The sequence below is a fragment of the Salvia miltiorrhiza genome, chromosome 6 (assembly GCF_028751815.1).
Source record: "Salvia miltiorrhiza cultivar Shanhuang (shh) chromosome 6, IMPLAD_Smil_shh, whole genome shotgun sequence".
NCBI lineage: Eukaryota > Viridiplantae > Streptophyta > Magnoliopsida > Lamiales > Lamiaceae > Salvia > Salvia miltiorrhiza.
Genome location: NC_080392.1, coordinates 19,038,560 through 19,060,833, shown reverse-complemented (window position 1 = coordinate 19,060,833; position 22,274 = coordinate 19,038,560). Strand labels below are relative to the sequence as shown.

General features: G+C 33.2%; 2 protein-coding genes and 1 long non-coding RNA gene across 5 annotated transcripts; all 3 read right to left on the bottom strand.

Annotated features, from left to right (window-relative positions):
* Positions 1–313: 313 nt before the first annotated feature.
* LOC130990337 (aspartyl protease APCB1) lies at positions 314–5,540 on the bottom strand. The gene is made up of 9 exons (XM_057914555.1): positions 4,814–5,540; positions 3,630–3,747; positions 2,521–2,750; positions 2,203–2,442; positions 1,811–1,964; positions 1,622–1,707; positions 1,075–1,189; positions 921–993; positions 314–681 (listed from the first exon to the last, which is right to left on the bottom strand). Exons 1-9 carry the CDS (start codon positions 5,404–5,406, stop codon positions 566–568), a joined length of 1,725 nt encoding a protein of 574 aa, XP_057770538.1. The 5' UTR covers positions 5,407–5,540; the 3' UTR covers positions 314–565.
* A 2,951-nt stretch (positions 5,541–8,491) lies between these two features.
* Positions 8,492–22,078, bottom strand: LOC130990335 (serine/threonine-protein phosphatase 2A 65 kDa regulatory subunit A beta isoform-like). 3 transcript variants are annotated; one of them, XM_057914553.1, is made up of 14 exons: positions 21,925–22,078; positions 21,079–21,509; positions 19,882–20,128; positions 18,650–18,762; positions 17,990–18,069; positions 17,723–17,864; positions 17,406–17,486; positions 16,783–16,887; positions 14,631–14,813; positions 13,438–13,530; positions 12,972–13,111; positions 12,828–12,894; positions 11,699–11,846; positions 8,492–9,092 (listed from the first exon to the last, which is right to left on the bottom strand). In XM_057914553.1, exons 2-13 carry the CDS (start codon positions 21,469–21,471, stop codon positions 11,727–11,729), a joined length of 1,764 nt encoding a protein of 587 aa, XP_057770536.1. In that variant the 5' UTR covers positions 21,472–21,509; positions 21,925–22,078; the 3' UTR covers positions 8,492–9,092; positions 11,699–11,726. The 3 variants fall into 3 exon arrangements, with proteins under 3 accessions (XP_057770536.1, XP_057770535.1, XP_057770534.1); XM_057914552.1 differs by lacking the exon at positions 8,492–9,092 and adding an exon at positions 9,339–9,591; XM_057914551.1 differs by lacking the exon at positions 8,492–9,092 and having other exon boundaries at positions 11,608–11,846.
* LOC130990336 (uncharacterized) lies at positions 13,923–14,594 on the bottom strand. Its single transcript, XR_009090935.1, has 2 exons — positions 14,157–14,594; positions 13,923–14,056 (listed from the first exon to the last, which is right to left on the bottom strand). It is a non-coding gene; the product is annotated as an uncharacterized LOC130990336 (long non-coding RNA).
* Positions 22,079–22,274: the final 196 nt, after the last annotated feature.

Here is a 22,274-nt window from a genome sequence, read left to right as displayed (position 1 = left end):
AAAAAAATAATATAGCAACTCCATCATCTGTTAATAAAGAGAAAATAGCGCCTCTGCTTCCAGAGGGTTTCGAAGTTCACAACCTCCAAGTGTGAAGAGGAGGTTCAAACCAACTGAGCTATCTGTTATAATGTTACATAAAATGCGAATTTTGTATATATTATGGAGTTCCAACCGAGTCAGATCTGACCCCTATTGTACGGTACACCTGGGTGTAAACAAGACTAGCTCTTAAAAAAATACTATATGGTGTTCGTGGTAAATATGTAGTATATCATTCCTCTAGCTAGTATAAGCAATTATTGAGTAGAAGTTTATAGGAAACGCAACAATTGAAAGGAGGTGAAAGAAATTTTTAAATACAACAAATCTGGCTGCACAAAGACCTATTCTACTACTCAAAATGCAAAAACTTCCACCTCTCAACCCTTTTTTACCCCAAATGATGCTTCCCAAATGTCTCAAAATATGTTACACAAAGAAAACAGAGTAGAAAATAATATATCTACAGAGGGCAGAGAGGCCCTTGATGCTGCTAGTGTTTCGTCATAATCCAAGGAGAGGGTTAGGAAAAAGAATTGCTTGTCTCAAATCTTCGTGGCCTGGCACAATCTGATCGAACCCACCCAATTTTATCGTTCACATTGTCATACACAAATAGCAGACCTTGTAGCGATATATCTGAGTGAATTCCCCATCAGCAAAAACAAATAAATGAGGTTATGATGGATGGAGAGAAAGAAAGCCTCAAGTTACTGTAACATTGAATGCACTAGTTATTTAAGCATGTATGGGATGTTGCTGTCAATTTTTTCGAAAAAATCTAAGATAGTGAGTGAGTTCACTTTGATCTGCAAAAGGCCATACATGAAGCAAAACATGCAAATCTGGAGAAGCATTTCCTATTTAATTTTCCATACCTCCAAGTATAAAATTGGACCCGTCGTGTACTTTTCTTCCATTAAGGATGCCCAAGCAGACATTACCCTTGCTCTGCAGCAGTGCAAGTACTGTTTTATGTTGATTCTGTAGTGGTGAATCTAGTAGAAGAAACATGTAAAGATAAATACTTACATTGATCACCAAGTAGCCCTCAGGAGGTATTTGAAGCTTTCTGGAAAGGATCCACCATTTGCTTCTAAAATGAAGGTTTAGAGGTTTGAATAACGTTTTGACATCCTTCACGGATCTACAAAGATCAATTAGTAAAGCTTGTCTCAGTCGGGACTTATTAGGGAAAGGTATATGATGTAATTCATGGATCTAAAATAATTTTAATTGGATATCAAACCATGACAGCACTAAATCAAAATGCATCAAGATGAACAACATGAAAATGCTTCCCAGGATACTTATAAGCATCAGGAGCTTCAAAGAGAGCTGTGTGTGCACGCGCACATACACAACAGAACTATTTTTGTTTCCAGGTAAGGCTCAATGAACTTGCCGACATATCAATGAACTTGCCGACATATTTGATTTTTATACAGGTGATAGAATGTCACTTAACCAATATGAATTCCCTTGTGATTCTTGATGTGAAGAACTATGAAACAGTAAAATGGGTCTCCAGCTGCTGACGGCATATCATCGTTTGCTAGAAAACCAAAAAATATTGTACCTTAAAGGGGATTTCGAACGCCAACAAATGGGTAACGAAGTATCTGATGTGTCAAGGACAAGGCTTTCGCCGGAAATGTCGTTAAGCTGAAATCAAACATTACTCAACAGATAAATGGATATGAATTATGATAAATTATTTCCTGTCAATTTCTAAAGCCATTTAGCAAGACACTCTAAAAAAGCTTACTAAAGCAACAAGATTGTTGTACGCTTCTTCTGGGAAGTATGAATAGGAGCTGCCAGTATCAAAAATTATATTTCTTTGTCTGCCCTTAACATCACCCAACTCAATTTGTCTGCTTCCATAGTTTACTTTCACAATTTCTGTCTGATAAGAGTTCCTGGACATAGATTAAAATAGTCCTTGTTAATGAAGGGGAACAAATCAGAGAGAACATTTTTAGCACCATCAAAAGATAATACCAACTTTGCATTCTTAGAGCTCTGAAGGCCAATAATAAACTATGACTAGTTAACAGAACTTGCACTTTCTCATTTTCTGTGAAATGTTTGATCGCTAAATATGGTGACATCTTAAGGATTAGATAGAAAATTTCCTTGAAACTTATCTGCACTCACGAATCAAAGCTCTGAAGCATAGGTACCCATGCCATTTGCGATTGAGGCACAATGTCATCACCAAAGAACAAGTAACCGCCACTGCCAGTGTCAGTAGCAAGGCAGTGTCCAATGACATTTTTAATGATTCCTTGACTTGCCAACTGAGAAGGCAGACTGATTTTCGCTCTGCTAAGACTGAGAATTCCATCTGTCTTTCCCAATGCGTTCAAAAGTAAACCTTGCTGGTCATATGCGCAACTGACATGCAACCACAGATCATAAATTGAGAGTTTGTAATATTGTAAACTGTGTTCACATAGAACTAAAAAATGTTACCCGAAAACAACTTTTGACTTGGCCAAAGAACCATTTGCAATGTTTAGAAAAACCTCATCCCTGGCAAGCACTCCCATGGAGGAGCTGTTATCGGCATATTCTATTTCATAATCGCACTGGAGGCAAGAGTCACAGTGATTGCTCATTTGGTTTTTTCGAATTTCAAGGCAGTAAGAATCCTTAGGCAGAATAATCTTATCTTTCACTGGCTTGTAGAAAGGATGAGCTCCCTGCAAAGCATTCATCACTATGTCCCATTATACAATGTTATGAAATTGAGTTGGAAGACAACTACTTCTCTCATACAACAACAGTCACTGAACCATCCCATCCACATTTTCCTACGTAAAGTTTGTGATAATAGATAGTGACACATACAGGACCTTTTTCCACACAAATGTTTAATATAGGATGCAAGGAATGGCCAGACATCAAACAAGCTAAACAAAGTTTCTCCACGAAATTTGGATTTCAAACATTTGTAATTAAATGCATATGTTCCTGTGCAATCACCTAATTTAATTTTCAAGAAAAAATTGTTTTACCATGTCATGAAATTATATTCTTCCATATTATGCTGATAACTGAAGCCTAGCGGTACTGTCAGTAAAATTACTTGTTATGAGGTAGTAATAGTTTATACTAAAGAGAAAGAGGCTAAAAACATATTTCCAATCGAATTTATTTTACCAATTCTTTTACATATTTCGAAAAGTAATAATGCTATTCATGTGGCAATTATAGTTGCACCAAATAACATGAGAAAGAGAGTGTAAGATGAATATAAAAGAGAACTGTAAAACCACGAATCTCGTACATGTAGGCAATGAAACTTATGTACAATACAAAAGAGACGAACACAAAATATCTCTGCTCATCTACCATCCAAGACTAATTTCAGGAAAAACCATTCAAATGATACAGATAGTCGTATTCATATACAACACTTCAAAAACACTCACAAGGTATACCAGGTATTGAATAATAAACACAGTAAGCATAAAGCAGACTTTCCTAATATACGAAGTTGATTAGCAATCTATCCATAGAAATCAACAACAGACCTTGGTCGCTCATTATCCTATACTAATGGAAACAAGCAGAAGTACCTTGGCACAACTAGTGCACGGAGCATCGCATTGAATCCATGTTAAGTCACTCCCAGTATCTATATCAAGAAAGTAAGGTCTCGGAGGATTCCCAAAATGCAAGTATGTATAATACATCCTGCAATGAAATAAAGCATGCAATCTATCATTTTATTGCATCTTACATAAACCTAAATGATAAGTAATTGAAGACCTTGAAGACCTGCATGAGAAACAGGCAGTAAATCCAAAAGGTAAAACATCTTAACTTCACAAAGATATGAGAACTTGCCACTGTTGATGGTTACTTATTTTGTGCTCATTAATGAGCAATGCCTCTTTAATCGCCAAGCCAATATGTATGACAAGCTAGGAACTTCACAATAAGCTGAGACTAGCAAAGCCATGGTAGACTTCAAGGCAGTAGCATTCAAGATAGCATAAATTTTTATGTTGATCCAGCTCATATATGTATATATCGAGCAAAATTTATAAAATTACACAGTTACACTTCATTTCAGACCATTCTTACTAAAACCTTATCCCGGTCCAAATTTAGCTGTAATAACAGCACTCGAAAGTACGCTCCAGCTAAGGTTTTAGCTTACATTCTCAGTTAAATCTACTCCAGATGGTTCACTACTAATCTAGTACTCCCTCTATCCCTCAAACATCTTCCTAACCTATTTTTGGAAACAATTCCACTAACTATTACCCTTACAAGTTACAATCTCCACTTTTTGTGGGACCCATTCTCCACTCATTAAATACACAACAAACTTTTATTAAAACCCGTGTCACCCTCCCTTATGAAGATGTTTGAGGGACGGAGGGAGTGTATTAGTTCCGAATTCTGGTCTCTTGTAGTTGAACTAACAGTAAAGCCTTAAATTCTGCATTGTGCACGCCATTAACTTAGTTCACCTACTATAGATATTCAATTTATGCACCACTTATCCTTCAATATTGCAGAAGAGTAATTTTGCTATTGAAAAACAAAAAAAGCACACAAATTTTTTAAAATCAAACTCAAAGACCCTACAATTGAATCAAACCAAAATCATAAAATACTGTGTCAAAGTAGATTGATGACACATTAAACTACATTTCAGCAAATAACTGGCAAACCAGAAAAAGAAAAAGTACAAGTCTCACTATAATTAATCAAAAAACAATGAACAAACATAATAAACAACCAGACTTACCCTTCGAGATAAATGTTACCTCCCACAGGTATAACACTAGCAGAGTCAATCTTGGAAGCAGCAGACACTGATTTCTTGCTAATCTTCCGAGCACGCATCGCACTATCAACTTCCTTCAAAGCCCTAATTCTTCCCAATTTCAGCTCGACATCTGGTAAATCACCGTTGCCTCCATAAGGCTTCCGATACAACGGCAAAATAAATGTACTCCGCGACTTGTTTTTCTGATTATCGTCATCATCATCATCATCATAATTCTCAACATGATCGCGCAACCGAAAGAATTCTTCTTGAGAGACTGAGCTCCAAACGTACAAGGCGATCAAAGCGATGCCTAGAATCGGCAGAATAGTCCTTGGGCTGCGGTGGCTGAAACTCCTCAACGAAGACAGAGATTGACGACTACTCTGAGGCGGCGGGGACGGAGACGGATCGTTTGGTGGATGAAGTGATTGTGAAGTTGAGGAAATTTGATTATCGGAGAGAGTGTAGGCAGTGATGGTTTTACCCAAAGAAGGGTTGTCGGGCGGGGGCAGAGTGATTATGACTATGCCTGTGAGCTGAGGGGAGGGCTCATTAGTGTCGTCCGCCATCGCCAGTCTGTCTCTCTCTTCAGTTACAAAGAGAGAGAGAGAGAGAGAAGGGAAGGATGAAGGTTGAAGATGGAGGAGGGAAGACTAATAGCTGCCACTATTTTCAAAGTCAATTTACACGACAGTCGTAAAATAAGCTAAGCTACGTGTTATTTTTGTTTTGTTTATATATTCCATTTGGAATTTTCCATTCACGAAAGAAAGGAGTGATATAATTTTTTTAAGAGTTAATTAGGCGAAAAATTATGAACTTTGGGTGAATTTTCAAATTTTTCATAAATTCTTTTTATTAAATATTTCTTGAATTTAATCATCTGAATAATTTTTCCTGCGGTGAAGATCCGGGCTGAGTTGGTGCCTATGTGGCCTTAAATGAAACTACGTCATTTTGAAACATTATATTAAAAAGGGTTAATTGCCTATAAAATACTGAACTTTCATCCAATTCTGATTTTGCACACAAACTTTGAACTATAGCGTCATAATTACTAAACTTTTGGTTTTATCTGGTTTTGCTACTAATTCAAATTCCGGTCAAATACCAAACTAATACTATATAATATGGCGTGCCAATTTTGACGTGACATATTTATTCTTGTATGACAATTAGTTGGCTAAATAATATTATTTTATTTAATTTCTTATCAATAAAAAAAGAACACAAAGCAAATAACTCAAATTGTCAATAATTTAATATATCAAATCAAATAATAGTATTTTTTAGTTGAATTAATTAATTGAATAAATTCAATAACAGTAAGGGGATTCTTCGAATAGATCGATGTGCATATGAGAGTTGCTTTTACAATTATAGTAATTTTTTTTATTTCGAGTCACTAATTTATTATTATATACTAGCATTTCTACTCCGTGTAATAAAAAAAATTATTTTAACTGAATATATTCGAATTGAATATTAAAAATTTTAAAAATAAAGAAAATGCATATATGTGTGTGTGCAGGTTTTAGTGGTCTAAAAACAAGATTATAATTCACAAACAATAGACAACATGATTCAATCATTTGATCAGTACACCATATTCCCACTCAAGCAACATTATCTTAGAAGAAACCAATTTCATCTTCCAAACAGAAAAATATTGATTTACTTGTTATTTCTTTGTACATGCATTTTTATAGATTTTGATTTGCTTGGATTATCTTTTTCTTTTTTTCGTACATGCACTTGTATTTTTTAAAAACAAATAAACTGCACCTTTATATTATGCACTTTTATAAATTTTAATTTGTATTGTACTATTTCTTGAAAATGTAATATATGTATAAAGATAAACCATTTGAATGTGAATTTAATTGAAGATGACAAATATATTATTTTTATGATTATTTGTACATTTGATAATGAAGATCTAGGTATTTCAAATTTTATATTTTCGTACATGTACATTTTATATTTTTGTACATGCACTTTTATAAATTTTAATTTTCATTGTATTATTCTTTTTAAAAATAAAACTATAAAAAGATAAACCATCTGAATGCACATGAAAGAAAATAGATATCGTGCAATAAAAAAACCTGAATTTAATTGAAGGTGACAAATATATTATTTTTATTATTATTTGTGCATTTGATAATGAATATGAGAATATCTATGTATTTCAAATATTTTATGAACAAATAAAGGCATACCTTAGACAACATGCAACAACTTCAAAATGATTTTCTTTGACTTAGAATAAAAGTATATACAAATAAAAAAATGATGTAATTAAAACTAAATCTGTTGAATCCATTCAGATGATCTGAATGTCATAATTAAATAAATTGAACTTTCCTATAATTAAGGATATTACCGATTTCTTAAACAAATAAAATTACCTAACTAGCCTAATTACTAAACGTCAGCGACATTTCACACGTTCAAAATTAATGAATCTTGTGCGCTCATCTCCCTTAATCAAACGGTAAATAGAGGTTCTTAATTTGTAAAATATTATAGGTTTTTATTTGAACTCTTTCATATATATATATATATATATATATATATATATATATCCCCTATATATATATATATATATATATAGGGAGAGGTTCAGGAAAGAACCATAAATAAAAAAAGAACGGAGAACCATTTTCAGCCATTCGATCATCAAGATCTACGGTGGATGCATCTTCTTGTTGGATGAATGCAGATCCTGGGTTCGAATCCTGAAGGGAGCAATTTTTTTTATTTTTTTGAGTGCATTAATTTTAACAGTGAATGCATTAATTTTTACAGTGCATGCATTACATTTGATGGTTCTCCCGTTCTCACAAATAATGTAGTTCTCTCTAGAACCACACCATATATATATATATATATATATATATATATATATATATATAATGCTCAAGATTCATTCTTCATTCTCTTTACATTTAGCTTTCTTTATTGATCCATTCCCTATATATGTATATATATATATATATAGGGTGTGTTTGCTTTTTATCCCTCTAAATAGAGAGATAACAAAAATTTATGTCTTTAAATGTTTGCTTTCTTATCCCACATTTACATAAACACCATTTTTCCTTCCTTATTTTCACTTCAAGGATGAATAATATTATCCAAACCCATTTTACAGTATATGTCACATCCAAGAGTAATTATTCTCCAACCATTTACACTAAACTCAAACCCAAAAGAATATTCTTTAAATATTCTCTTTCTACTTACTTTTTATACTTCTTCAATCATACCTATGTACTTTTTTAAAATTATACATTTGCCCCAATTTTTTAATTAATAATTTCATATTAAAATAAATATTATACGGGAATTAATTTTATTATTATTATTATTATTATTATTAAATAAGCAAAAAAAAACTAAACTTTAAAATAAATATTTATTAAAATGCATTAAATATTACTAAACTTTATTATTATTATGTTGTGTAATTTTAATTATGTTGTTTTTATGTCATGTGGTATTTATATTATTAATATTATTTTAAATATTCTTGTATTATACATTTTAATATGTCATGTAATTAAAAATTAATCTATTTTATTGTTATTCTCAACCAAATTGTTATTATTATTTTTATAACTTTCATTCTAATCATTTAAAGCTACGAAATTAACAAAACAAAATAAATTAACTTTCATTCCTCAAAACAAAAAGCTACGAAATTAACAAAACAAAAGAATTATTGAGAGCCCATTGTAGGAGCCCAATAAATTTAGATACACAACCCTAAATTATAATTAAGTGCATAGTACTACAAAATTGAAAAATTCGTCTTCTTCATTTTGAGAAAACACAGAGCATCTTCGTCAGAACGTATTCTTCACCACTGGCATGCAACACTCAATTCGACGGATTCTCAATATCTAGCAAGAAGAGGGGTTAGTTTGCAATTCCTAAAATTCTATAAAGTGTTTTGGTGTAGTGAATATGTCACACCAAATTTGGTGTAATACTATTCATATAGTGGCCCCAAACTCATTTTGGGTTTGAGTTTAGTGTACCATTGGAGAGATTTTAGTACACCAAAATGGGATTTGGTGTACCATTGGAGATGGTCTAAGTATTCCAAGTCGGATTCTTCGTCTGGGAAGCATATCTCTTTGCAGTCTTCACCTTCACCCTCGTTGATGTTGAAGCTCAGAATATCGGGTTCCTTGATTATACGTCGGAAATGCAGCTCCTATTGTCTAGTCCTTGGCCCTAATCTGCGCTGTTATTTTCCTTTTCGTCAAATTGAATGATCAATTTTAAAATTTTGGGGATATTCATGCTTCCAGTAAATCTCAATATATATGTTCATTTAGAAATTGTGTTAAGTTCATTTAGAAATTGTAAACTATTAATTTATGTTCTCGGTTAATCGCTTTTATTTTCGTTTCTGCTATGAAATCTGATTTTTTTGGTTTTTTTTTTAACATAAAATATTTTGAACATGCTTTAAACAATTACGAACACCTAAATAAAGTATTTGAATTTTTCTTACTAACATAAAGCATTTCGAACATGCATAAAAAAATTACGAACACCTAAATAAACTATTTGAATGTTTCTTACTAACATAAAATATTTAAAAATAATTGCAAACTCCATGGGAGACAATTCAACTAGAGATGAAATAGTATAAATATCTTAATAAATGCTGAAATCGTCTATGGTGATAATTTTGTGCAGTTCGAAGAGCAATTGGAATGAAATCACATATATGTAATCTGGAAGATTGGAATGAAATATCAATAGTTGTTCAGTCATGATGAATTCAAAATTAACATACAGATAAAAAAAAAGGTATTAGTAATTGAAAAAAACGAACAAACATAAATAGTTAACGAACAGCATGTTTCGCAAAATGGTAAGCGATAAACTGCTTTAAAGAATGGCTTTTTATACGACGAACTTAAAAAGTCCGATTCTTATGGAATCATTCTGTGTAATATAAAACAGATAGAACAAGATTCAAAAAACAATTAATCGAATCTATATACACAACTTTTTAAAACTGAAATAACATAAATACATGAAAAGTAAAAAACATTACATGGGTCCTCCATGGAAAACAACATGAAGCTTTTCAAAAGAACAAGTTTTTTTTGGATGGAGAAGACGTTATTGGTGTAAAAATTTCTAAAGTTCTAAGGCATGTTTGTTTGTCAGGAAAGTAATGTGAATTGGGATTGTTATTCCCAGGAAAATGATTCCGTGGAAAATGAATCCTAATAGATTCATTTTCCAGTGTTTGGAAATACCAAAAATATTTATTAGTATTCTGGATTTGTATCATTAAATAAATATAATTAATCAATATATATAAGAATTAAATTGTAATTTAATCTTTATAATAAATTTCTCTATAATTTTTTTAGTAACAACAAAGTACATTATTAAGGTTAATTATATGATTTATAATTCTAAAATTAAATTCAAATTTTCTTACATAATAATAATAATAATAATAATAATAATAATAATAATAATAATAATAATAATAATAATAATAATAAAGTGTGATTCATAGCTCTAAAATTTAATCATGATTTGTTTATAATAATAATAATAATAATAATAATAATAATAATAATAATAATAATAATAATAATAATAATAATAATAATGTACATAAAGTATGATTTTTGCAGTTTTAAAAAATTAAATTAAGATTTTCTTAATAAAGTATGATCATAGTTCTAAGAATTAAATTATAATTTGCTTAAAATATTATTATTATTATTATTATTATTATTATTATTATTATTATTATTATTATTATTATTATTAATTTGATTCATAGTTATGAGAATTAAATTATTATTTGCTTAAAATAAATTATGAACTAATTAATCAATTGAATGATAATAATAATAATAATAATAATAATAATAATAATAATAATAATAATAATAATAATATAAAGTTGATACATAGTTACGAGAATTACATTATAATTTGCTTAAAATAAATTCTGAACTAATTAAATAATAATAATAATAATAATAATAATAATAATAATAATATAAAGTTGATACATAGTTACGATAATTACATTATAATTTGCTTAAAATAAATTATGAACTAATTAAATAATAATAATAATAATAATAATAATATTAAATTCCAACTAAATAAAAATTATAATTCACATTTTATTATAAAATAATACAAATAAATAAGAATCCTGAGAATGAGGAAAAAGAATACCTAAGAAAAGCTAGGGAATAAGAATCCTGGAAAGTTGCACTACTTTCCTTGTTTTCAGGATTCTTATTACTTTCCTTGACTCATAAAAATTTAACCAAACACAGGAATTTAATATTTTGGAATCAGATTACTTTCTCAGGCCAGAATCCGTGCCAAACAAACATGCCCTAAGTGATTAATCTCAGACGTGTTGCAGCGAAAGTCAAAAGATATGAAAGAATCAAATCTTACCAAAACAAAAAATAAATGCATATTTGTTTATCTTAATTCACTGAAGCTATGAATTACGAATTACAAAACTAGCCTTTTCGGTTGTATTTATAGAAAATATACAGATAAAATCGGACCATTGGATTGTTAAAATAAAGGCTCCAGATTAATTCTCTTTTCTCTAAATATTTGTCATTCTTTATTGAACCTTTCTCTCTCTCTCTCTATATATATAAATATAAATCATTGGGTGCGCTCATTCGAGTAGAAACATGCAAATGTGTGGTGATTTCTATACCCAGCATAAATAAAAATAAACCAAATGAAGAATGAAAAACGTTTATTAGGAATGGAAATATATTCAAAAATTCCCAGTAAATACTGGGAAATAAAGATCCGATTCTATACACTTACTTCAGTAATAGAAAAGAGTTGTTTTCCTTTAAGTGGACATCATGACTTGATCTATTGCCCGCAAGGCCTGGTTCGCGAAAAACCTTACATCCACGTCTGGGTCATTCGTGAGTTCAACCAAGCAAGGGCGGATAGTGTTCTCCACAACCTGCATTCAAAAATTTACACTTAGCTCTATAACACCACGCTGCAACTTTGAACAAACGATTCAATCTTTCGACTCCAGCCACACTGACAGTAATTAACTAGAGATTCAAGCTCACGACAAAAACAAGGTGTCAAGCATGTCCAAGCTGAAGCCTGCCTAAGAGCAATAAAACTACCTCCAGAATCCAGATGCTAGTGAAAATAATTCATGCTATCAGAATCACATGCAGAATGGAACTTTGCAATGTCGATTCAGATATCAGAGCAAGAATTTGGTTTAAGATAGATACTTGGATGCTCAATTTAGTTTGCTGAGAAGTCAATTGCTACAGCTCGGGTTGCTTTGACCATCCACGTACAATTTTTTATTTTCTTTTTCTTTTTCCTTATAAGCAGTTCTCAAGCTTTTGCATTGACTTAGCATGCATAAAACAACAGTAGGAATTTAACTATGCTTGCCCATAATTTCTGGCATTTAAACTAATATATCATGAAACCATCAGCGATGCGTAAATCATTTGTGAGGACAAACTACAGTATTACTATGCAAAGACAATGAATAAAAATCCCACATGGAACAAGATAGCGCTCAAGCAAGCTGGTGAACTTATGTGTGGAGAGAGAGAGAGAGAGAGTGGTCGACTATTAGAGAGCAGCAGCGCAGCTTTAGTTTCGTTGATATTCTTATTTATTTAGATCCGTTATTTCATTATATCGACTCTGTTAAGTTCAGTTATTTTGTGGCCCCCGTATGCATGGGCTTTTGAGTCTGGTTTTGAGTCAAGAGTTAGTATTTGAGATTCAAACACGTCCTTTGCAGTAGCCAGTAGAAGGTTTCTGGGACAGCATTCACTATAGGGCCTCATTTTTTAGGAGAGTTTATTTCAGCTTTATTCATTGTTTTCACACAAACCACCTTAATTCTATCAGAACATCCCATTAATTATTGCAGAGTAAATCAAAACACAGCAAACCCACTCACCGAATGATCAACCACAGAGATTAGAGACTGCAGCACCTTTGCCACAGTAAACTTGATATTTGGTACCCTGATAAAATAGACAATCAGGCTTGTAGAAAGAAAACATGCAAGTTACCAGATCAATGTTTTCAAATTGGAGAGTACCTGTCTTTTGCTGCAGTTACAATCACAGGCAGAAGTTTAGAACAAGTTATTTCTGATCCCAATACTGGAGCAACAAGAGATATTGCACTTAGGATGGTCATTCGATAAAGATAATGAGGGTCGTTGATCATTTCTAGCACCTGCCAAGAAATCACAGCTTACTAAACCATAAAAATATTAGAAAGCAATTGAGTATTTGAAAACACACAACACGATATCAAAACTCACGACAGAGGGAATTTAAATAAGTTTTATCATTACTAAATTTAAAACTTCAGACATAATTGGTCCAGGAAGAATTTAATGCATTTCCATCCACAAATCGATTCTCATTAATGACTTAGAAGCTCCAGAGAAGTAGTTCATTTTCAACTCACATGTCCCGTTCTTATCACTTTAGAACTATATCAAGCACTGATCTTCACATCAACAAACTAGAAGGTTATGATATGAGTGTCAAGCAAACCTGAGGAATTATGTGGTGCATTGCCCATTCAGGGCCAAATTCTTCTGCAAGACGCTTCACATTGTTTGCAGCTGCTTCTCGAATGGAATAAACCTGAATTTTCATGGTAAAATGATTAGCCAACTTTGCTCATATTTAACAACTATAAACACTCAAGTGCAGTTTGCTCATGCAAACAGACGGAGTAAATCATTTCTAGATACAAGTCAAAACATATAGAAGTCAGCTAGATTCTGACACCTTATAGCTATAAGCATAAACAAGGATGAGTGGCAAATACTACCGAATAGAAAGCCTCAGTCGGCATAGTTCAAGAAGCTAGGTAAAGGAACAACTTTTCCTCTACTTCCGTGGGTCAAGGACTTTTTCCTCATCTCCTTGGAAGGGTAACAATTCATTATTCATGCTATATCCCTCGTTATAACATATATCTTCTTACCATCACAAACCTATAGTTTTCTTTGTCCCTCTCTCTCTCTCTTCTGTTTTTGGGACTTACATATGTTTTGTGATCTTCAAGACTTTGAATTGCATCACTTGTGTTCTTTGCTCAGGCAGATGGAAAGACTTCAACTGATAGATGATAAGGATATTGTTCGGAGGTGAATCTTGGATCCATCTGCAAATTTCTCTTACAAATCCTCTTCAAAGAATCAAATCAATCTTTCCTAAAATTACTTATTTTATCTTCTTTAAAGGGATCTGGAAGGTTCTCATACCTAAAAAAGTTCAGGTTTTTTTCATGGTTATTGCCTTATTCGCATGAGGTAAGTTACTGACATGTGATTTTGTTACAGAGAAGCCGCACACATTCTTCTTTCCCCAATTGATGTGCTTACACAGGAATCAGTTTGAAGACCTGGACCATGTCTTTCTATAGTGTCCTTCCTTAGATTATCATATAGAGTGCTGAACAAATCAGATATACAGTGGATACTGTCGTGTTCAGTCAATGATCTAATTCCATCCAATCTGGCAATTTCATATGTTAAAAGGGTAGCTGTTATGGGCGGTTCTTGTTCAAGCCCTCAATTGATCATTGTATCAAGAAGGGAATAGATGAATATTAGAGAATAAAAAGAATCCTTAGGTAACAAACATTGATAATTGAGTCATACTGGGTAATCAGACAAGATCTATAAAAAATCCAGCTACCAAGTTTATCATTGCATGCAATAGGTAACATCACAAACCTTGTCCTTCAACCATTGCATGCAAAGGGCACCAAGTTTATCATCAAAAAATTGGACCCCTAACTGACTTGCCAACAAAGGTATGTATTCTATTATTGCAAGCCTCACTCTCCAGTGTTTATCCTCTGCAAGCTCCACAATAGCAGGCAGCAGGGACTGAGATAGCAAATCGATACCAATCACCTGCATAGCATATAAAATTCAGACAAGTTTCAGATACTATGATAGAGGCAAGGGTTTGGCGAGGGAAATAAACAATGAATTATTAAAATAGAAAAGAAACAAGTGACCTTGATCAACCTATTTCTGTTTGCAAAACATCATTGTAGATGGCTGATTTCCTTTTTTATATCTTATTATGAATTGTTTACCCCTTCTAGTCCTTGATTTCCATTGATACTACCTGTATTCCCAAAAGTACTACTCATGGTTGGCATGGGGCTATGGTGGAGGATTACTTTAGATTCAATGGTACTTGGTATTTGGGATTTACCAGCTGGGCAAGAAAGAGAAAGGGGAAAAAAAAGAAAAAACCTATTGGTTGTAAATGAGGTATGGCAGTCAAATTTAGTATTGAGGGATCAGTTGTCGTCTTATAGGCTCTAGTGGCTCAAGGTTTTACTCAATTGCATGAAGATAACTACTTCAACATTTTTTCTCTTGTATCAAAACACAAATCTGTTTGATTAATCATTTCTATCACAGCAATACATAATTGACACTTGGCATCATTCTCCTTGTAGTATACATGGAAGATATTATTACAGGAAGTGATATCTCTGAAGTCTTTCCTTCAACGTCAGTTTCATACGGAAGTTTTTGGAACATTAAATTGTTTGTTGGAATTGAAGTGACAAGAAGCAAGGAAGGCATTCTATTATCATAGAGGAAATATGTGCTCGTCATATTAGCTGAGACTGGAATGTAAGGAGCTAAGCCATGCAGTGTTCTAATGCTCATCAATCTACAACTCGCGGAAGATGGAGAATCATTTGAAGATCCAAAAAAAAAGAAGACGGATTGGAAAACTTAACTATGTTATGATCCTGATTCCTGACATTGCCTATTCTTTCAGTATTATTGACTAGTAAGCCAGTTTATTTATCATCAATCGGAAGCTTTTGAACAATTTTGTTGCTATTTAAAGCCCCTAGATGATATTGTATAAGAATATGGACATAATGACATTGATGTTCTTCCGATGCAGGTTAGACAGCTTCTAAAATCGATAGAAGATCTCGATCATGATACTGCATTATTTGTTGGTGAAATTTGTCTTGGAAAAGTAAGAAGGAAGATGTTGGGTTCCATTCTAGTGGGCTAGTGGCTAGTGCAGAATCTGAATATAAAGCCTCGGCATGGTATGTGGGACAATATGGATAAATCAACTCTTAAATAAAGCTGGTATTACAGCCTAAATACTGGCGAAGTTATGATGTGATAATCAAGCAACTCTCCATATTGCTCATACCCATATTTCACAGAAGAACTAAGCACATTGAGATTAATTGCCGTTTTGTTCTTGAGAAGATACAGAAAAAGGAAAAGAAGTTTTTTCTAGAGTGGCAGAACTGGAGAACTTGGAAAATACTTCACAAAAGCTTTATTGGGTGTCGGGTTGATTGTATGTATAACAAGCTGCACTCGATTAGTATCTATGCACCAGCTTGAGATGGATGTTTAGACACTAAAGGCTGTATCTAATAGTATCAGTCTCAAGGTATATTCCAAGCAGCAGCAGTTTATCAAAGTGCTTGTATTATTGTTATTTCTTATTCCCGTCTCTTGGAAGGGCTGTAAGATAGTATTCAGTTCAGTTTCACAAAGAAACGTTATGTTTTAAAATTTCATTGTTTCTTGTGGTTGTTCTTCTCTTCAATTCCAGTTACACATTTGGTTTCTTAGCCCTTCAGTATCATAACTATAGGTCCTAATTATAGGCTAAATTTGACAGGACAAATTCCTAATTTAAAGAACTAATATCTTGTAGATATCATAACTGTAAACATCCAACAAGACATGATAAAGTCCATTCTTTAAGTTAAGAATTTTCCAACATATCCCATCCAGTAGAGGATTGATACTGAATCTTGAAATGGAAAATTTGCAATTAAAAGTTCATGAGCAATAAAATATAGTATTAGCACATAACCTGGTTCACTTGATCAAGCTTGCTGATAATATTCAAACGCACATCAGGAAACTCATCTTTCAAAAGGGATAGAAATATTGGAAGAAGTTGGTCTATCGTCCCATCCTGGTATTAACAACATAAAAACAACACATGATGATCTCTTAAATGCTAGACTAGATTATGTAAACAGAAAAACTTTGACCATCAGATAGTTTATTAAAAGAAAGGGGCCAAAAGCAGGATACATCTTTTTTTTCCTTTTTCTTTTTCTTTTTTGTGTTGGTAATCAGCTGTATCCTGCATGTGATACTCTGTAACCATATTTACCCTTTTAGTTTTGTTCAAGTTCCAGATAATCCAGAGCCCTATCTGATTGGTCTCCTCTCAGTATATACAAGGCAAATGAGGCATCCAATACAGCATAGGTACAATTTTATCAATATTTGTAATGACATTCGTACATTACAGAAACTAGAATTTTAAAAAAAAATTACATGCTTTGAGTCTCATCTAGTAGAGAATCAGTGAGGCTTTTCAGATTTTCTGGTGTTCAATAGCTCAAATGCCAAAAGCAATTGAAATGCATCTTCAATGACATTATGATCCACATCAAAACCCATCTTGTTAAAAGCAAGTATTACCTTCCCTAAAACAGGTGCCATTCCCATTATAACAGAAGCCAGAGCAGAACGCACATGCTGGGAAGAATCATTTGACAGTTCCTGAGGTAGACAACATCACCAGTTGCATTCCTTAAGGTGTCATGATAAGAGATAGAAATATAGGATCTATCCTGAAGTAACAACTCTAAATGGATGCAAACCGAAGCCTAATACAGACACATGGATGTCAAACATGAAAGCACAAGAACCAAATAGACATGAGTCATTATCGCACACATGTTTAGATCCAAATACAGTAATAAGCACACACACACAGAGTGAAGAGAGCCAGTTACTTTGACGCAAGGGAGAATATGCTGGATCGAAATCTCTGGGTTAACAATCGCACAGAACTTAGTTACTTTCCCTGCAGCAGCTATACGTACTTCAGCCTCATTATCGCGAAGCAGCCGAACAAAAGCAGGCACCAGTTCGGTCCTTAATGAATATCAGAATAATTTTTGCCACAGTGAGGATAGCATTTTAAAATGAAAAAAACTAAAATAATATTCAGAACCATATAGTTGGCATTAGCTTCTTGATTGAATCACAAGCATCAATACCTGGTAGCTTCTTGCCCAACTGCTTCACAAAGGTCATATAGTTGATTAGCGACCATGTACCTAACACGCCATGACTTATCCTGTTTACGCAGATCAGATTCAGTGGATCTCACTCGTTAGTAAATTTTTAAAATGAAATATTGATTATGGACTTTCCATTGAATATTATATCCATGAGAAAACAATTCCATAATACAAGAATGTCGTTCGCCAGAAAAATTATTCATTGTTTTGCAGCCACTTTGAGCTAATAACCACATTACAATAGGTAATTTTTTAGTCAATATTAATTTAGTGAAACGTTTTATTTCGCACGACATATTTAAAAACATAAAAAGAGACACCTAGAGCATCCATTATTGATTATTACATAGATAAAACGGCATGCCCTGTAGCAAGGACCATCCTGTCTATACAATTAGGCCCGACAACATAGAGCCAGATCCCAAAATTCACTTGCTACACTAGCTATTCATGCGGAAAAGGTGGACATGCTGTTTAGCAATAAGCCCTTAAGCCATACGTGTCAGTCAACAAGCAAAAGATGCATAAGGATACACAGAAGGAAAACAAATGATATTCCTCCATGTGTTACTATTGTTTATTTGGGAATGGTATCCTTCCAAGTTCCAAAGGATGCAAAATTTAGAGGAACATTACCTGAGAGAAATTAATTATGTCAGGGAGAATTTGGGAGGCACAATCTTGGGGACCCAACAGTTTTCCTATAGATACACAACCCTCAACAGCCAATAGTCGAACAGAATCCTGATCTGAAGTAAGACATTCAAATTAGTATACCTTCCATTCAATAATTATGTTAAAAAAAAATAAGCAGTGAAGAAGAGTGAGTTAGATTTACTGGAACAAACTCATTCGATTACAAGGCACTGCCAACAAACATAGATATATGTCCTGAATAAAAAATCGGTTTTAGTCCATTTCAACAATTTAAGACATGTATACCAATAAATTATTACATTAATATAATATTTTGAATAATTTAGATTAGCAGACCCATTGCTTTACCCAATCACATCAAGCTAAAACAAGATAGTTACAGGAATTGTGGTAAGCAAAACTTAAGAGAAAGATTATGCGACTTTTCCAGTTTTCCTTAATCACTTATCCAGTCTTCATTAGTACCTTAATTCAGAAAAGCCCAACCAATGTTTGCCTTGTCATTACAAGGGAAAATCCAGATGTTTCTGTTCAGAGAAGGATTGATTGTGGGGAATTGGTCTTTGAATTAACTAGAACTTCTCTTCTCATCAAAGTTTTTTTTTTTTTTTTGAAGCACCTTCACATCAAAGTTATATCAAAATAATCTCGTGATCAATTAAGATCTTTATCTCTTCAGTTTCCTGAGGCATTACACAGATCTTTTGTTTCTAGGGAAAGCTAAATAACATGAGAAGAAAGGGGTTAGTAACATAAAGTTATGAACTGCTTCCTTCAATAAACAATAGTAGTCATTCTTTTCACAGGCAAACCACACATGCCAAATGGTTCCTTTATTTTGTTGCCTTAAACTCACAATAGAAATGAAACCCTATACAAGCTTTCCAGATATCAAAGTTCTATGAAAGTTCCATATTTACTCAGTAACATTTCCTGGAAAAGTACTCCACTGTTTTCTTTCATTCTTTTCCCTTACATAATGTAGGTGCTTAGTTTTTTTGTTTCTTCTTCCTTTTTTTTGTTCTTTTTTGCTTTCTCCTCCCAGATCTAAACATGAAAATTCTTAGGCATTAAAGATGATATTTATTAAATGAATTGCCAAAAACCATGCATGCAGAAAACATTGCATTCCAGTATAGTAACATAAACACTGAAAACAACTAGCACATAAAATACTATAAAGAGTCAAACCACACTGTAAGATATCATACCATCCTGAGTGAGATCTCCAAACATTGACATGATATTAGTCTTCAAATGGGAAGGTTCAACTGTAGCAGCAAACTTTCCAAGATTTGTTGCAGCCGCTCTTCTCACCATGGGCATGTCATCTTGACATAATTGGCCATAAATGGTTCTGAGCTCATTTTTTATGTTCTCTGGGGCACTAGGGTAAGCTATGTGAAACAATCCGCACGAAGAAACTCGAGCTGTAAACCATTCACCCACTGCCAGTCTCTACATAATATCATAATGAACAAATATACATAAATATAGAGCAGTCTCTCAATTTCTTACAGAAAAAATCACACATCAGATAAAAAGGAGCATGGTAGATTTATTTTAAAAGGAAAAATGAGAATGAATTTTAAAAAGCATATATATGCATCCAACTACTTTCAAACTATACTCTCACCAAGAATATTCTGTAAACTCAAAAGGGTAAATGTAACTAAATATCCAACATGAATTTGCACAGAAGAAAGAAAGTGTAATTAGTTTCACATTCATGTCAGTTTCTTGCAAAGACATGTTAAACGTGCTTCTTCAAAACAGGCATTATGTAGGAAGCATGGCTGCTACATCACACATATTGTGAATAGACCATGAAAGGCATGGTCTTTATAGAACTCACTGGTTAAACATACAATCAAAAAACTTCTACTTCACATGTAAGGAGAATTAGGGTATGTCCGCCTGCAATTCCAACTCTCAGATGATGGAACATAAGAGAAGAAGAAAAAAGGAAAGAACAACATTATGAATAGCATTGCATGTAATTCATATTTACCTACACCACAGAGGATCAAGTAAAATAGGTTTGTTGATAAAACCAGAGCATTTTGATCCCTATTTTTGTAAATGGGTGCATGGTGTACCAATTCTAACATGAAGTAAAAGTTTAAAAATCAAGCCTTCATATTCACAACGACCTAGTTAGTTCTTCTTTTTTTTTGTGAAAACCAGTAACGATTCAGAATCTCAGCAAGTGAAAAAAGAACAATTTATTGTGGGGGCTGAACAGTATAACATTTGCAGTCGTCAAGACTACATAGTAATAGCTCAGTTATACCATTCAACCACGGACTAAACATTATCATGTGGCAACAAGAAACTTCACTTATTATGGAATTTTGTACGACTTAGTTATGTAAAACAGTTAAAAAAAGGCCAAGTTTCTCTGTTACCTTCACTAGAGGTACAAAAAACTCCACCAAGTCTGATTCCCTCATCTGGGAACCAATCTGACAGAGAGACGCAACGGCCTTTTCCCTAACGGAAGACTCTTCAACACTGCAAAGACCTTCTAATGGTGCAAGCAACACACTAGCGTGCTCAACTCCACCAACATATGGAATAAGATTCCCCACAGCCTCAGCCATTGCAAGAAGTACTTCATCATCATCATCATTATTCTCAATCATAAACGGGATCAGCTCCTTCCGGGTCCTCTCCTCCCCAAGTGCCCGAGCAATTGTGGAAAGCCGGCGGATAGAATTCAATCTTAGCTGAATGTCCTCATTCTTAAGCTCATCGATCAGAACAACAATTGGGTACAGAGGCTCACCAGCTGCCGCCATGGGATTTCAGAATACCGGAACCTTGAATTGAAATTTTTCTGATCACCATAAATCACACATTAGAAAAAAGAAAAAGGAAATGTTTCTGACAAAATGTCAAAATTTTCACATTTGAATGCACTTGGCTTATAACCTAGATTTTAGTCGTAACTCAACAAAATGAATCAATTCTATTCGTAATTAGCCAATTCACCATCCCAAGAAACAGGAAACTACTATAACGAAATCTGCATCAAATGGTTGTGTCTAAATTGATTATCAGAAAACTCTTCAATAATTTCGGTTTCTGCATTGATGATTGATTATTATTTGATCGTACACAGATCCATAATTAAAAAATTAAAATAACGAGATTAATCAAGGGCTTGTGAATGCGATTAAATACAAAAATAATTAAAAAGAGCAGTAATTTGAGTCGGGGAAAATGAGAGAAGCGCAGACGGATCGGCGTACCTGAGTTGTAAATTGGAGGTGTGATCACAGTAATCACAAGTGGAATGTTTTGTTCAAGGTAGGAGGCGTGTGTTTTAATTCTATATTTATATTCAATTTTTTCTACTTTTCTTTATTGTAAGGGTAATTAAAATTTTGCTTATTAAGAGCATCTGCATCGCTTACACGATGCGGCATACTCGTGTAAGGCCGCTATCGTGTAAGCCGATGCAGTCGCGAGTTACACGAGGGCTATATGTTCTAACGTGTAGTCCGATAGTCTATTGATCTCAGGCGCGTGCGCCATTAAAAAAAAATAGAAAATTCGAATTTTGAATTTGAATTGTGAAGGCAGCTTTGACTGCCTCGGT